General features: G+C 34.6%; 1 protein-coding gene across 6 annotated transcripts in view; it reads right to left on the reverse strand.

Annotated features, from left to right (window-relative positions):
- LOC105777093 (gamma-glutamyl hydrolase 2) overlaps positions 1-8595 on the reverse strand; it is a 58362-nt gene extending 49767 nt beyond the window's left edge. The window contains exons 1-4 of one of the 6 annotated variants that reach the window (XM_052630324.1): positions 7572-8590; positions 6779-6850; positions 4076-6070; positions 3424-3818 (exon numbers count right to left, since the gene is read on the reverse strand). In XM_052630324.1, coding sequence (XP_052486284.1) covers positions 3460-3818; positions 4076-6070; positions 6779-6850; positions 7572-8481 — 3336 coding nt within the window. In that variant the 5' untranslated portion in view covers positions 8482-8590 and the 3' untranslated portion in view covers positions 3424-3459. Of the gene's footprint in view, positions 1-3423; positions 3819-4075; positions 6071-6778; positions 6851-7571 lie in introns of those variants that run through there. The other 5 variants (XM_052630321.1, XM_052630326.1, XM_052630320.1 and 2 more) reach the window with 5 other exon arrangements.
- Positions 8596-15711: the final 7116 nt, after the last annotated feature.

Raw genomic sequence — 15711 nt, forward strand, 5'->3', positions numbered from 1 at the left:
TGTGTTGTTAACTTAATGATATGTTTTTTAACCCATTAACTTTTTTCACATTATTTCCATGTCATATTATAATTTAAAAAAACTAATTTAAACTCCAAAATTCCAATATGACATGGAAATGTGGAATAAAATTAATGATTAAAAGACATATCGTTAACAGCCACGTCAGCAGATTATTAGTAATTTAGCAGTTTTGAACTTAAAAAATGATTTTGATAGTCTGATAATCATTTTATAATTTTAAAAATCAAATAATTTAAATAAAAATATATATATATAATAATCGGATAGCCATTTATTATGTAGTTTGCCAAAGTATTTTATCAATTGGAAGATGAAGCAGTAAACCAATAAATATGTTGAATAGTCTCCAATTGAACCATTTAAGATATAAATCCCAATAAGCTCAATTAATGGCTCTAATCAACTTTACAAGAAATAGTTCTTGACAATTTGAAGGGTGAATAATGAATTTCAGAACTCTTTGAAGAAAATCGAGAAGAAAATTACTTTTAAGAATCGAAGAAAAAATCTTACACAAAAAACTAACTCTAAACACCTAAAGTACATCTAAATAAAACTCTAATTAATCTAAATAGGGTGAAGCCATAAATTTTTAGGAGCCAAAATTAAATTGTAATTTCTACAATAGTAAAAATGTAATTTCACCATTTTAATAACTTATATCTTTATAATTTTAAAGGGTTAAATCAAATTTTATTATTTTAGGGTCATAAAGTGTAATTTTACATTTATTAATTTAAATTTTTAAAATTTTAAAGGGTCTAAATGAATTTTTTTCATTTTAAGGAGTCAATGCCTTGTCATCCCTAGCTAGCGTTTGAATCTAAATAAAAATAGTTTTAAACTAAATTTTCTTATTTAACTCAAAATACTTGGCCTGCAATAATTTTTCTTGACAAAAGATCCTCCAAATATTATTTATAAATTTGTATTTGATACGTTGATAGTGTTTTTTATTCTATAAATAGTTTTAAAATTTTATCATATATCTATTTTTTAAAAATTTATTTAGTTTTAATATTTTATTGTACACCTATGATAACACTTGTCAACCCTTAATCCTATTTATAAAATCTAAAAATTTAGTAACAATTAACCAAATATTTCTAATTATTTATTAAACTTAATTAAATAATAGGTTATCTAGTATTTTGAGTTAGCTATCTATTTTCTTAACCAAATATTTAAATTACCATTATGGACCTATGTAGTTTTTTTTATATAGGTAGACAACACCATAAAGTAATTACATTCTTAAAGTACTATTAACATAGAGAAATGATATTACGCTCAACTATCAGTATATTTCTCACTGGAATCTCTCAAAATAATTGTACATTACCTAATCCATGTGAAGCTATCTTGGTTATATGATCAGCAATTTTATTTTTAGAATCTCTCAATTTGCTATTAGCCATTCCACCAATTAAAATTAATTCTACTAGAAGCGCATTGTCGCATTTAGTATTTTTAATTATAAAAAATAAATTTAATGTTAAATAAAATTACTATTTAATATTATATTTCCTCTCTCCTCATATACATGTTCTTCCTTTCCGATTCCGTCATTTTCATCCCTTTTCTCATTCATCTTCATTCATGCAGGTTGAAAGGTTTTTTCTTTTTCTCGTTAAGCCAATGACATGAAATTTGGGTTTTTATATTGATGGAGGAGAACCGTTTCTGGGTTGAAAACTATAAATTTTGGACTTCTAAACTTGAAAAACCTATGGCTACGCTTTGATAGCACCATTTGTGGATGAGGTGTTGAAGCAAAAATCCTTTATTAAAAAAAGTTTGGGACTTTGATTTTTTTTTCAAAAGAGTTCTTTTTATTTTCTTTAATTGTAAAAAAACAAAGAAACTGTGTTGGGGCAAGAAAAAGAAAAGCTGGAGAAGATTGAAAGGGTCTTTGTTTATATGCAGAATATTCAAAGAAATAATTTGAATCATTTCCCATCCAATTTTATAAAAATAATTATTTTAACCTTCTATTTATTATTTTAATCACTTTTTAATTTTAAATTTATAATATTTATCAAATTATTCTAAAATAAATAAAAATTTAACATCGGTTACTTTTGCTAAAATGGTATATGCGCCACTTAAATATCACATCATCAATTAATTTTTTTAAAATTTAAATTTCAAAATTTATTAAAAGTGTTTTAAAATATTAAAATAAAAAATATTTTTAATATTAAAAATTAATTAATTACTAATGTGACAATTATAAATGCACACGTTGATTACCACATTAACAATGTTACAAAAGCTCAATGGAGGCTAAAATGCAAGTCTAGTGTTACTAATCTCACATTGCTAATATATATAAAGTACAAAGAATTTGAATAGACAATTCATTATAACTTGAGTAATTGAGTTGGGTGCAATTAGATAGTTAACTTATTGAATTTTACGTATATTTGTTATAATGACAACTGGGCTTAAATTTGGTGGTGTAAATAATTTTTATATATAATTATTATTTTATTTTTAAAATAATAAATTTTTATTCGCATTTGAACGAATTTATTCAAATAATCTATGTTAAAATTTACAGTATCAAATTTTACCTAACAAAAGGAAAAGATTATTTATGACCATATAAGTTATTTAAGATTCTAAATCAGGAATTTTTCTTTCCAAAATAGATTCACGACTGTCTATTTTTTTAACCGAATTTTAAAACACACACACACCCAAGTATTTTTAATTAAATATATATATATTTAATATTATATTTCCTCTCTCCTCATATTCATATTCTTCCTTTCCTATTCCTTCATTTTCATCCCTTTTCTCATTCATCTTCATTCATGCAGGTTGAAGGTCTTCTTTTTCTCATTAAGCAAATGACATGAAATTTGGGTTTTTGTTTTGATGGAGGAGAACCGTTTCTGGGTTGAAAACTGTGAATTTTTGGACTTCTAAACTTGAAAAACCTATGGCTACGCTTTGACAGCACCATTTGCGGAGGAGGTGTTGAAGCAAAAATCTTTTATAAAAAAATGATAGGGACTTTGATATTTTTCAAAAGAGTTATTTTTTAAAATTATAAAAAAACAAAGAAAACTGTGTTGGGGCAAGAAAAAGAACAAGAGACCTGAAGCTGGAGAAGATTGAAAGGTTCTTTGCTTATTATATGCACATTAATGTTAAAAAAAAAGGTTTCATAAAATTAGTACAAATGATCATCAAATTTCAGCTCAACTTCGTTTCATACATGCTCGATTTTTGTTTGAAGAAAATGCTCATTAAGTAATGATTAATATAGATACCCATTAACTTTATTATAACTAATTCTTCTTTTAAAAAAGTATTCACAAAATGCGGAAATAACTAGTAATAAACCTTAGGTGTATAAATATTTATCAAAGACATTGCTAGAAAGCAAACCTCATGTTTATTTTAGTCAATTCAACAACTGCCTCTTCATCGAACTCGTTCCATATCCCTTAATAACGTCACTTTGATCTTCTTTAACTTTGTAACAATCTCTTTCATATGAAGCCTCTCATTTGGTAACTCTACACAACATTCTAAGCCAACTTGCAAAATGGATAAGGCACAATTCTTGACTTTTAAATCTTCCCTTCCAATGGTGCTCAACAACTTGGGATCTACAACTTGATTTCGCGAAGATGATATCGACTCTATCACCCAACTCTTCAAGCTTCTTTCTCCTGCAAACATTTCATCTGTGGGCTTTTTTCTTGTGATGATTTCCATCAAAAGAATACCAAAACTATACACATCACCTTTTGTCGAAACAATTCCTTCCATTCCATATTCTGTATGAATATAAAACAACATTATGAATATTCAAAGATATCTTGATAATGAAAATTTCCTATAAAATATCTCAAACATTATATGCTTGCCTGTTATAATTGAACTAGGATTTACTCTAGTTGCTTCCTTAAAAAGTCACATTCAATGTGTTTGAAACTCAAATGTTAACAGATATATATGATCCCTTTTGTTATGCACATTCTACACTTCCATTGAAAATGGAAAAATAAATATGGAGTTTGATTAGAAGTATCACCTGGTGCCATATATCCAAATGTTGCCATTGTCATGGTTTGTATCATTGAAACCTCTTCACATAAGAGTTTCGCGATGCCAAAATCACTCAAATGCGCAACCATATCTTCATCTAATAGAACATTGTTGGGTTTTAAATCACAGTGAATCACGGGTGTTGCATTGCCGTGATGGAGATATTCCAATGCAGATGCAACATCTATCATTATGTTCAACCTTTGTAGGGTATCCAAATATTGGTTGTTGGAATACAGCCATTTATCAAGACTCCCATTAGGCATGAACTCAAGCACCAACGCTTTGAAATTAAGATCATTAGAGCAACTGCTTATTACTTTGACTAAATTTCTGTGACGAGTGTTGCGGAGAACATCACATTCAACATCAAAGCTCTTAAAAGCTCCTTCTAACTCAAACTTGAAGACCTTTACCGCAATGATCGTCCCATCCGGGAGAGTCCCTTGGAATACTGCACCATAACTTCCATTACCAAGCAACCTACTATCATTGAATCCATCAGTAGCTTGACGAAGCTCGTGGTATGAAAATCGTCTCCACGTTCCTAAAGGTATCATGTCTTCTTGAGTTGGCAATTTGTCTTTCCTCCTCCTATTTTGCAAGATAATGATAATCAGAGCCACAACCAAAATTGTGGAGGCAATTGGCAGAGCTACATATAGTATGAGCTTAGTTTTTGCCTTGGAATTTCTAAGAGGTCTAGTTTTGCAGTTTGGAACATGAAGCCGAGCTGCACCACACAAGGCTTCATTCCCCTTAAATGATTCGATTGTGTAGTTTTCAAATGATCCTCCTTCAGGAATTTCACCTTCAAGCCTATTAAAAGAGACATTGAAATATTTGAGATAACGGAGTTTCTCTAAGGATTTGGGAATCTCTCCAAATAGATTATTTCTTGACAAGTCCAAGAATTCCAAACTCAACGATTCATCAAAAGACTCAGGAATAGAACCCGTGATTCTATTATTGGATAAGGAAAAATGAGTGAGGTCCTTGAGATCTGCAACTCCAGTTGGGATATCACCTGAGAACTGATTGTTCGACAAATCCAAACTACTCAAAACTTTCCATTTTCCAATGTCAATTGGCAGTGGACCACTCAGAGAATTTGAAGACAAGTATAGGATGAGGAGATAGTTAAGCCTTGTCAACGTTGACGGTATTGAAGAGGAAAACATATTGGAGTCTAGAAATAGTTGCCTTAATGAAGTGAGATCACCTAAGCAAGTAGGTATTGGCCCAGACAATTTGTTATTGGTTAAGAACAAGAAAGCCAATTTGTTTAGATGACATAACTCAGTTGGGATGGATCCCTCTAACTTATTGTCCTTAAGAGAAAGACTTTGCAACTCTTCCAATCCTCCAACTGTAGTAGGAATCTGTCCTATCAATTTATTGCCTCCTAGCTCAAGGCTTATCAAGTGACTTAAGTTTCCAATTTCACTGGGGATGCTACCCCTGATGTTGCATGCAGAAGCAGAGAACTCTTCAAGAGAACTTGAGAGATTTCCTACCACTCTTGGAAGTTCACCACTAATAAATGAGTTGATCTCGAAAAAAAGGCTCTCCAAGACTCTACAGTTTGTCAAAGAAAAGAGAAAGCTCATTCCTGAGGAAGTTAAATTATTATTCGCCAGGTTGAGAATCTTTAAATTTCTTAGATTTCCCAGATTATCAGGAATGGACCCTGAAAAGTAATTACTAGACATGTCAAGAAGAGTAAGCTGAGAGGCATTGGAAATATACATTGGGATCGAGCCGGCAAGGTGATTGAAACCAAGATATAGTTCCTCCATGTTTGGAAGGAAAAGGCCCATGTTTGATGGAAGATGGCCAGAGAGCTGATTTGTAGCCAAAGAAATCATCCTTAGAGTTGAAATATTGAACAGTTGTGGAGGAATAGAACCAGCAATATTGTTAAATTGTAAATTCAACCAATTTAGATTCTTTAGGTTGCCAATCTCTTGTGGTATTATACCTGCCATAAATTTTATCAAACAAAAATATTAGACAAATATGAGGAAGAAAATAGTTTATATATATGAAACATTTGCTTATATTTTTTATAATGTGTACAATTATAGACAATTAGAATCAACAATATTTACAAAAAAAATTAATTCACAATAAGTTTAAATTGAATATTTTAGGTTTAAAGTTGGAATAAGTTCAAAATGAGAAGGATTGTATGAAATTGTGATTCCACGTCATGATCAGATTTTTCCTCCTATTTTTAGCTTTTTCTTCTTGAAAAATTAAAATCTAACTAAAAAGTTGAAAATTAGGAGGAAAAATCTGATTTATCATTCTCCTATTGGAAAGGAATAAAATGACGTGAAATTACGGTTTTATACAATCACTTCTCGTTCAAGATATAGAAAATAATGATGAAATAAATGATAAAGAACAAACATTCATAAGTCAAATAAAATAATTAAGAACATAAAATAAATCAAATATGATTTTGGTTCCTTGAAGTTTTGTTTGGCCTCAACAGGATAAACGTAAATAATGGACTTAAAAAAAGAAATATACTAATTGCAATAACTATGAAAAATTTTATAATTATTGTAGAATAATCAAAACACAGAAAGCGGTTGAGCAAAAACAAAGTTCAAATTAATAAAAACTATCGGTAAAAGTTGCAAATTAATAAAAATAATTTAGCTCTTTCTTATACATTCACCTGTAAAATTGCTATGGGAACAATCAAACTCCATAAGAAGAGTTAAATTCACAATTTGTTTAGGAATTTCACCTGCAATTATAAAATTCACATTTCAAATTCAAAATTCATCTCCTAGCAACGATTATAAGAATAAAATTAAGGTATAATGACTTGTTTAGCTCTTCAATTTTATTAAAAGAATCATTTTAGTCTTTCATTTAATTTTTCATCTCTTTTAGCTCTTAAACTTGCGATGTTTGTCAAATCATCCCAAAATGAATTGAAAATTCCATGTGCTTGCCACATCAACAATTAGTTTTTAAATTTTAAAAAATTCTATTTTATTGCTAACGTGTCAGCAAAGTAAACAAACATTAACTTTTTCATACATTTTTTGGGCTGATATAACAAATAATACAAGTTCAAGAGCTAAAAGAAAAGGAAAATTAAATAAAGAGTTAGAATGACTTTTTTATAAAGTTGAAGGGCTAAATAAATAATTATTCCTAAAGTAAATAAAGCACGTTAGCAAGGTATTTCACACATACACACTTCCAAGCCAAGTTGGAACTAAAAGTATATTTCTCTCATCATTTTCATGTAGTTTATTCTTCAATGTTCTTTTGAAAAATTTCAACTATGTATTCGTTTAATAAATAAATTTATATTTTCAATCTCAATAGAAGATTGATCTAAATTATTATAGTCATTACCTTAATTTCATTAAAAAAAAATCGTTCCTTGCATCTCAAAGTACTTAAAAAAAAAGTAAACACTTCAAAAGGTTTTAAAAATGGTTAGCATATGTTACCATCAAAGTGGTTCCGACCAATATAGATGTATTGAAGCATACTCAAATTCCCAATTTCTATTGGTAGGCTCCCCTCCATTTGGTTATACGCTAAAGATAACATTTGTAACTCTTTGCACTTGAATAGACTGGCAGGAATTCTACCAGAAAGCAGGTTACGACTCCAGTACAATCCTTTCAAATTTGGAAGATGATCAAACATATCTTTTGGGATATGACCAGTGAGATTATTGGAGGAGAAATGGATGACTTCTAGCAAAAGCAAATCACGTGGAACAGAGGGTATGGAACCAGAAAGCATATTGTAGCTTAGATATATTTCTTGCAACGAAGAGATATTGAAGATGGTGGAGGGAATTGAACCTGAAATCTGGTTTCCAGACAAATACAAGACCTCTAGCTTTGACAAATAGGCTAAAGAGAATGGAATAACACCTTTGAAGTTGTTTTGGTCCAAAAACAACCTTCGAAGTTCAGTTAATGATCCCAACCATGATGGGATTTCTCCACTGAAGGAGTTGTTACCAAAGCTTACATATTTCAGCCGTCGCAAATTGGATAACTGGACAGGTAATCCGCCATAGAAACTATTGTTTGTGACATGAAGAAGAGAAAGGAATGACAAATTTCCCAAGTGAGGTGGAAGGGTGCCTACGAGTCCCAACCTAGTAAGGTTTAGAGCTGTGACTCTACGGTGCTTGGATCCACAACTTACACCAAACCAATTGCAAACAGGGGCAGAGGCTGACCAGTTAGTCGTCAAGACATTTTCAGGATCCTGAATAACATGATCTTTTAGTGCTAGAAGAGCTGACTGATCTGTAAGTATGGTTGTTAATTTCATAGAGAAAGTAGGCATAGAGAAATGGAAGATGATAAGAAGAGCTAAGTTGAGGAAAGTATTCCCCATTTGAATTTGGGTGTTTATGAAGCTACCAACAAAGGCAGAACGGAGATTGCTAGACAGATAATTGAATGATCACTAACCGTATGACCACACAACTTTTACATAATACGTGTATGTATATATAAAGGGAGTTTATGTTGTAATTTCTTCATGCAAGATTGCAAATTAATATGATTTACGTAGAAATTACGGAATTTATTATAAGACGTGATAATATAATTATGTAATTATTGCTTAAAATTTTCTTTCTAAATTTCATATTTCTTAAGAAATTACAGTAATAAATTTTACATAGAAATAACATTAACATTATTGTCGATGCAGGAGAATGTGAATTTAAATGCATTGAAACACATTTATCTTCTTATATAAGTATTAGCAAAAAAATTATGGATAGTTCTAGACATGTTATAAAAAGAATTTGATATAACAAGATTTAGAAAATAATTTGCATTATTTATTTTAGGAAATTATTGAATAAAGAGATCAAGAATTTTAAATTTAAAAATTTTAAATTTAAATCATAACAGGAGAAGGAGTTTAGTTACTTTACAATTATCCAAGATGGATTAAATTTGGTTTTATATCTAAGATATCAAAACCGTAATTAGGTTATGATAAGCATTAAACTAAATTATTGGAATAAAAATATAGGTGAAATTATTAATAAAAGCTGTTTTTTTTCAAAATTTACTGAAATGGGCTGATTTTTTGATTATTTACCGGAATGGTCTATTTTCCGGGAAATCGCGTCCACGTCAGAGCGATGTCAGGGTACGTGTCAGGACATTGCGTCCACGTCAGCGCGACCTGCTTACGTGGAAGGAAATCGTGTCCTTGAGGGAGCGATTTCCTTCCACGTCGGCAATCACGCTAACGTGACGCGATGTCGCTTGTGTGAATAAACGATACTAACGGTCAAAAATTTGACCGTTGCCCCCCCCAACGGTAAAAAAAAACTATAAATACCCCCACCCCTTTTTTTTTTCACAAACAAATCCTATCTTCAATTTCCTTCCAAAATTCTCTCAATTTCCTTCCAAAATTCTCTCAAACCCATATTTAATTTCAATTTCCTCTCAATTTCCTTCCAAAATTCTCTCAAATCCATATTTAATTTCAATTACCCCTCAATTTTATTTTTAAAATAATTTTATATTTTATATTTTTAAAAATAATTTTAAATTTTTTATAATTTCATCAATGGCGGATCATTGATTCGTCTTGATAGGATTCACATATCGGTGGAGCAAATGAAAATGGTAAGTATTAAATTTAATTTTTAAATATTATTTAAGATTTTTTTATTTATGTATTTTTAGATAATTATTAATTTATTATTTGTTATCAAAGTCTGCAGATCAGATATTGGAATGCAATATCCGGAATATGCATGCTCCTCCATCACCGTTAGTAGAGAACTACCTGTGGGAAGCGGGTTTTTGGCACGTGGCGACGGTAGTCCGGGGATGCAAGTTGGACCCGAAACTGATTAGTGCGTTGATCGAGAGGTGGAGACCCGAGACGCACACATTCCATCTTCCATGTGGAGAGTGCACTATCACTCTAGAAGATGTCGATCTGCGATTGGGATTCTGGTGGGCGGGCACCCGATCACTGGTCCGCCCAATCTAGTAATTGGGAGGCAGTGTGCTACGAGCTTTTGGGCGCTATTCCGGATAAAATGGATGGAGGTAAGGTCGAGATGGGCTGGTTACGTGCCACCTTCCCCGATCCGAATGCAAATTCAACTGAAATTGAAAGAATCTGATATGCTCGATCATACATTTTTCAAATAATTGGAGGTTATCTGATGCCCGACACATCACAGAGCCGTGTACATCTAAGGTGGCTGCTAAAACTCGTTGATTTTAGAGGAGCTGGTGAATTTAGTTGGGGGTCTGCCGTCTTGACAACATTATATCGGGAGATGTGCGAGGTGACGCGACCGAGGAGAGCAAACATCGGAGGTTGCCTGTCACTACTGCAATCATGGGCACGGTTTCGCTTTCCATTTCTACATCCTCGAGTGAACCACCCATATACATTCCCACTCGTAACGAGGTAAATTTTATATTACATTTTGGAATTATTATGTATATTTTGTAAGAATAAAACTATGCTAAATATTTATTTAATTAGGTGGAACCATCAGGCAAGTTATCGAGGATTACCGTCTGAACTTGAAGATATACGGCTTCTATTGGAGCAACGGTCGGAAGCAGAAGTAAGTATTATTGCAAATAGATATTTCCATACATTCGCTAGTCGATTGATATTTAGTATTTAGTATTTAGTATTATGTATATAACTAATATTTCTATCATGTTCATATAGTTTCAATGGACACCATACGAGGATCCGGCAATTCGAGTAGTAATCCAGGAAGAGTTTTTACAAAATCCGAACGCTTGGCACGCGAAAGTGGTGTTGATCAACTATGCAACCGTGGAGCCCCACCAGACAGATAGAGTGCTACGACAGTTTGGATGTAGACAACCGATTCCTGCGGACCTTGAGGTGTTTGACGATCACCACAAAATCGACCTTCGGCTATTAGGTATGGATTGGCCTAGATACTGGTCCGAGTACACACAAATGTGGGAAAATCGGCTTGAATATCTACCTACTCGGGAAGAAATCATCGTTCCGGAGTTAGCGTGCGTTCCAGAATACATGCCATAGTTTAGGATCCATGGCAAGCCGTATTTACTTAAGCCAGAGGATAGGCAGCGGCAAATACGTGTCGGCAAGGAAAGGCGTGGGCCTCTAAATCCAAGACAAGAATACTACGAAGGCAGCCCCTCAACAAGGCCCAGACAGTCACCGGCTCATCATCAGCGGCCATGCAATCACCTTCCCCAATGAGAGCATCGACGCAGTCACCTGGCGCAACAATTCAACAGATGATACCCACGCAACCGCCTTTCCCTATGATGCCAGGTGTGTTTCCTAGCCCTTATATGTACCCTAACCCTTACATGTATCCTTTTCCGAATCCTATGGCAGGTTGGAGCCAAATGCCCGGTTCAGCTCCATTTCCTGTTATGCCGAGCGGACCGCCGATATCTAGGCCAGCGGCGCAGGAGGGATCGCAAGGGGGGCCGTCGGGAAGCTCTCCTTTTTACCAATCGCCACCAACGTATGGCTTTCAAACACCGTCGTCGTTCATGATGCAAACACCTCCACATACACTATTCTTTGAAGGTGGATCATCGTCCCAAGTCCGACAACCAGATGCCAAACCGGAAGAACCACAATCACCACCGGAGGAAGAACAACCGCCGCCGGAAGCTAGAGGAAGGAGGAATCTAGCGCGTAACCGTCGACGACCGCCATGTGCAACTGAATCCCCCGGGCATAGACATTGATTGCCGTATTTAAATTTATTATTTGATGTAATAAAATAGAAGTTTATTTGATGTAATACGCATAGAAATTTTTTCGAGTTATTTTGATATTATTTGATGTAATAAAATAGAAGTTTATTTGATATAATAGGCATAGAAATTTTTTCGAGTTATTTTGATATTATTTGATATAATAAAATAGAAGTTCTATTTGATGTAATAAAACCATAATTTAATTAAAAACCTAACCATAACCTAACTTAATTAAAACCCTAACCCTAACCTAACTTAATTAAAACCCTAACCCTAACCTAACTTAATTAAAACCCTAACCCTAACCAAACTTAATTAAAACCCTAACCCTAACCTAACTTAATTAAAACCCTAGCCCTAACCTAATTTTACATAATTTGATAATTTTACTAACCATTAACACAATTTTTGGACTTAATAATTTTACATAATTTGATAATTTTACTAACCATTAACACAATTTTTGGACTTAATAATTTTACATAATTTGATAATTTTACTAACCATTAACAAAAAAATTTTTGGCTTAATAATTTTACATAAATTTACATAATGTTAGATTTGGTAAAATATTTTGACTGGTACTAACAATTAAGAAATTAAACTAATTTGATAATTTTACTAACAATTAATACAATTATCAATTAATAATTGAATAAAATATATTTTTTTCTAAAATTACATTCAACTATTGCGATTAGGGCATGATCGACTTGTATGGCCTGGGTTCCTACACCATCTGCACAACTTCTGTTGACTGGCTGTTTCTCGGATATCCATATTGTTCCGTATTCTAGTGGAGCACGGTCGACCCTTTAGTTTGCGACGCAATTCTCTATCCGGTAACAGCTTAAAAGGAGCAAGAGATACGGGCGGCCACTTACGTTCATCTGGGACCGGTGGGAAAACGTGTCTCCATACGTTGTACATGTTTTCTAATTTGTACACTTCGTCCACATAACTCATCGGATCCAGACGGAGTTTCTGACAAGCTGCAATAACATGAGCGCATGGATAGCGAAGTGCATCAAACTTCCCACAGTCACAAGTCCTGTTTTGCAAGTGTACACTATATTGTCCGCCAACAACACCTTGGTGCGGTCTGTCAAACTCTGTCACACGAAACCATAAATTGTCTCGATCGTGACACACTGTGTGCATGATGTTTGCCCTCGCCTTCGCCTTGTTAATTTCTTGAACTACCTTCTCGCACCATACATGGCCACCCCGCATCGCTCGCATAAGTTGTTGCTCGCTTTGGAAATAGCGCCGTAAGCGGAAATATGTCTCGCGCAACCGATGTTATCGATAGATGGCACGTTCCTTTAATAATGTAATTTATGCATTACGCGGGTTTGACGTCATATGGCCATATCGCAGGCCTCCGTCGTATGCTTGTACCCACTGTTCGAAACGTATGTTACAAAGGTAGTCTGCCCCTTCTCCGTTTTGGGATCGTAAAATTACCAACATCTCGTGAAAACGATCTTTATTTATTTCATACCCCGCCAATATAAGATTATAGCGAATATTTTATACCATTTCTACCAATAAAACTAATTCAAATTGACAAACGAAATAATATAGTTATAGACTAAATACCCATATTGGTCACTTGTCGTCGTTCGCTCTTAGATGGATATTGCCTGTAGTAGTTCGAAGCAACGTATCTTAGGCAATATCTATGGTGTGTGCGCTGCCACAAGCTTCCCTATCGATCAAATGCAGCTAGTATACCGGCGCCCCGATCTGAAATAACATAGATATCAGGTTGGGGGCACACATGCCTCCTTAACCTAGAGAGAAAGAAATCCCAGTCATCAGACAACTCCCCCGGTGTTATTGCAAATGCAATTGGAAGAATTTTCCCACCGCCGTCCTGTGCCAATTTGTACATGAAGGTACCGTCAATTTGTACCAATGGCTTGCAGTATGGAAATGCGTCTCGGCATTGCTTAAAGGTCCAAAATAGGCGTTTGAACACTTGACATCCACGTAGCAATCGGCCGTTGTAGTACGCATGTTCCGTTTCAAGGTCTGTGATGGCACTTGGGACGTATCTCTCTAGCACCTGACACCACTGTCATATTTCATTATATGAGGCGTCCCACCCACTATGCATCTTCTCCAACGCCTTTTGCTTAGTTATCCAAGCCTTGCGGTAAGAGGGCGTGTACCCCATTTGGCTATGGATATTGGCAATTATCACCGACACTGAAGTCCTAGGATCTGCTTTTATCATGGGCAGTATCAAGCTATCTAACATAGCTGAATCCATTTTGGGATGATCTTGTGAAACACCTACAGAGGGAGTACATTAAATAATGCAACATTGCAAAATAAAATAATTATTTAGATACATTAAATCATGTACCTGCAGCACATGTATGTGGACCTTTGTACTTTTTTATCTCCCACAACCTTGTCCTTTTCCTTAACGAGACGACGATTTTCCATGAACATGTGCCGTCTTACACCGCACACTTCGCCTCAAACTTATCAGATTTTGATTTAAAGACGTGGTCATTAACGCCGTTTTTGATGCTATGCTGTTTCAAAGCACCAATAAAACTATCCTTGTTGGTAAACTGATTACCAACGTCAAGTTCACCGAAATTTACCCCCGAACTTGTACGATCGCACAACCGGTGTGGTAGATCTGGAAACTCTAACGCATCATCTGCTGACAGATCGACATTATGCATGTGGGCTGGAGGTGAGTATGCTTTGAATCGTGGATTTTCTTCATCATCTGAACTCCTTTCAGCATCTTCACCTTCTATTGGAATAGGCTCCGGTTCAGAAAATAATCTCACTTCTGCACCATCCGGCCCGGGCTCTCGAGGTGGATCCACATCGGAGTCATCTTTTAACCCACAATCATCTGCAGCGTACGACGTCCCTTCACCGGTTGACGTCGTAGGTAGTACGCCATCCCTTCTTCTGGGTATTTGATAACGTTTCCAATTAGATGTAGATTGCCATCCATTAGAACTTGATGCAGTTCCCCAGTACGTATTTCCAGCATCAAACGTCGAGCCACCGACGTATATGTCCCATCCACCGACAGAGTGTCTTGCGGGGGATGCATTCGACAGCGCTACCGAACATGGGCTGTTCTATATTTTGTAACCCGCTAACCGAGTGTCGGCCAGGGGTCGTGTATACATCTCAAACACCAGACGGAAGTACATCAGTTGGCAACGTAAATTGTACATATAACTCAATATAAGTTGCTCCACTAGCAAGATGAGTCTCCACCATTGCCTCCAAGCTACGAGCACATTTTCTGTCGAACGAGTCATATGTCACCGGATCAACACAAGAACAAAATCAATACGTGATTGACAAAACTTTCATTGGCATCGTTCCGAAGATTTTACGCCTAATTCTTTTACGAAGTTCTGTCAAATCTATGTTCTGGTTAAATGACAGTCACACCGTATTCTCCGACTAAAGAACAACACCATTCTCGGTGTGGCAAACCTCACCATCCTAGTAAATAACAGCACTAATACGTTCACTCATTTTGAAACTCTAACTTTCTTAGCCTCTCTAAATTGTTTCTGCTATGACTTATGCATTCTAAGAACATTTTCTGCCTAGTTTATAGCCTCAGCTCAAACTTGCTACTGCAGCAAAATCGCGTCCACGAGGGCGCGATTTCACAATTTCTTCTCAAATAACATCCTGGTACAAGCGATTTTATACTATTTGCTCAGAAACGTCAAAAAAATTTATTTCTTACATGACCTACTGTAGCAAAATCGCGTCCACGAAGGCGCGATTTCACAATTTCTTCTCAAATAGCATCCTGGTACAAGCGATTTTATACTATTTGCTCAGAAAC

The sequence above is a fragment of the Gossypium raimondii genome, chromosome 1, assembly GCF_025698545.1.
Source record: "Gossypium raimondii isolate GPD5lz chromosome 1, ASM2569854v1, whole genome shotgun sequence".
In the NCBI taxonomy this organism is placed as follows: domain Eukaryota; kingdom Viridiplantae; phylum Streptophyta; class Magnoliopsida; order Malvales; family Malvaceae; genus Gossypium; species Gossypium raimondii.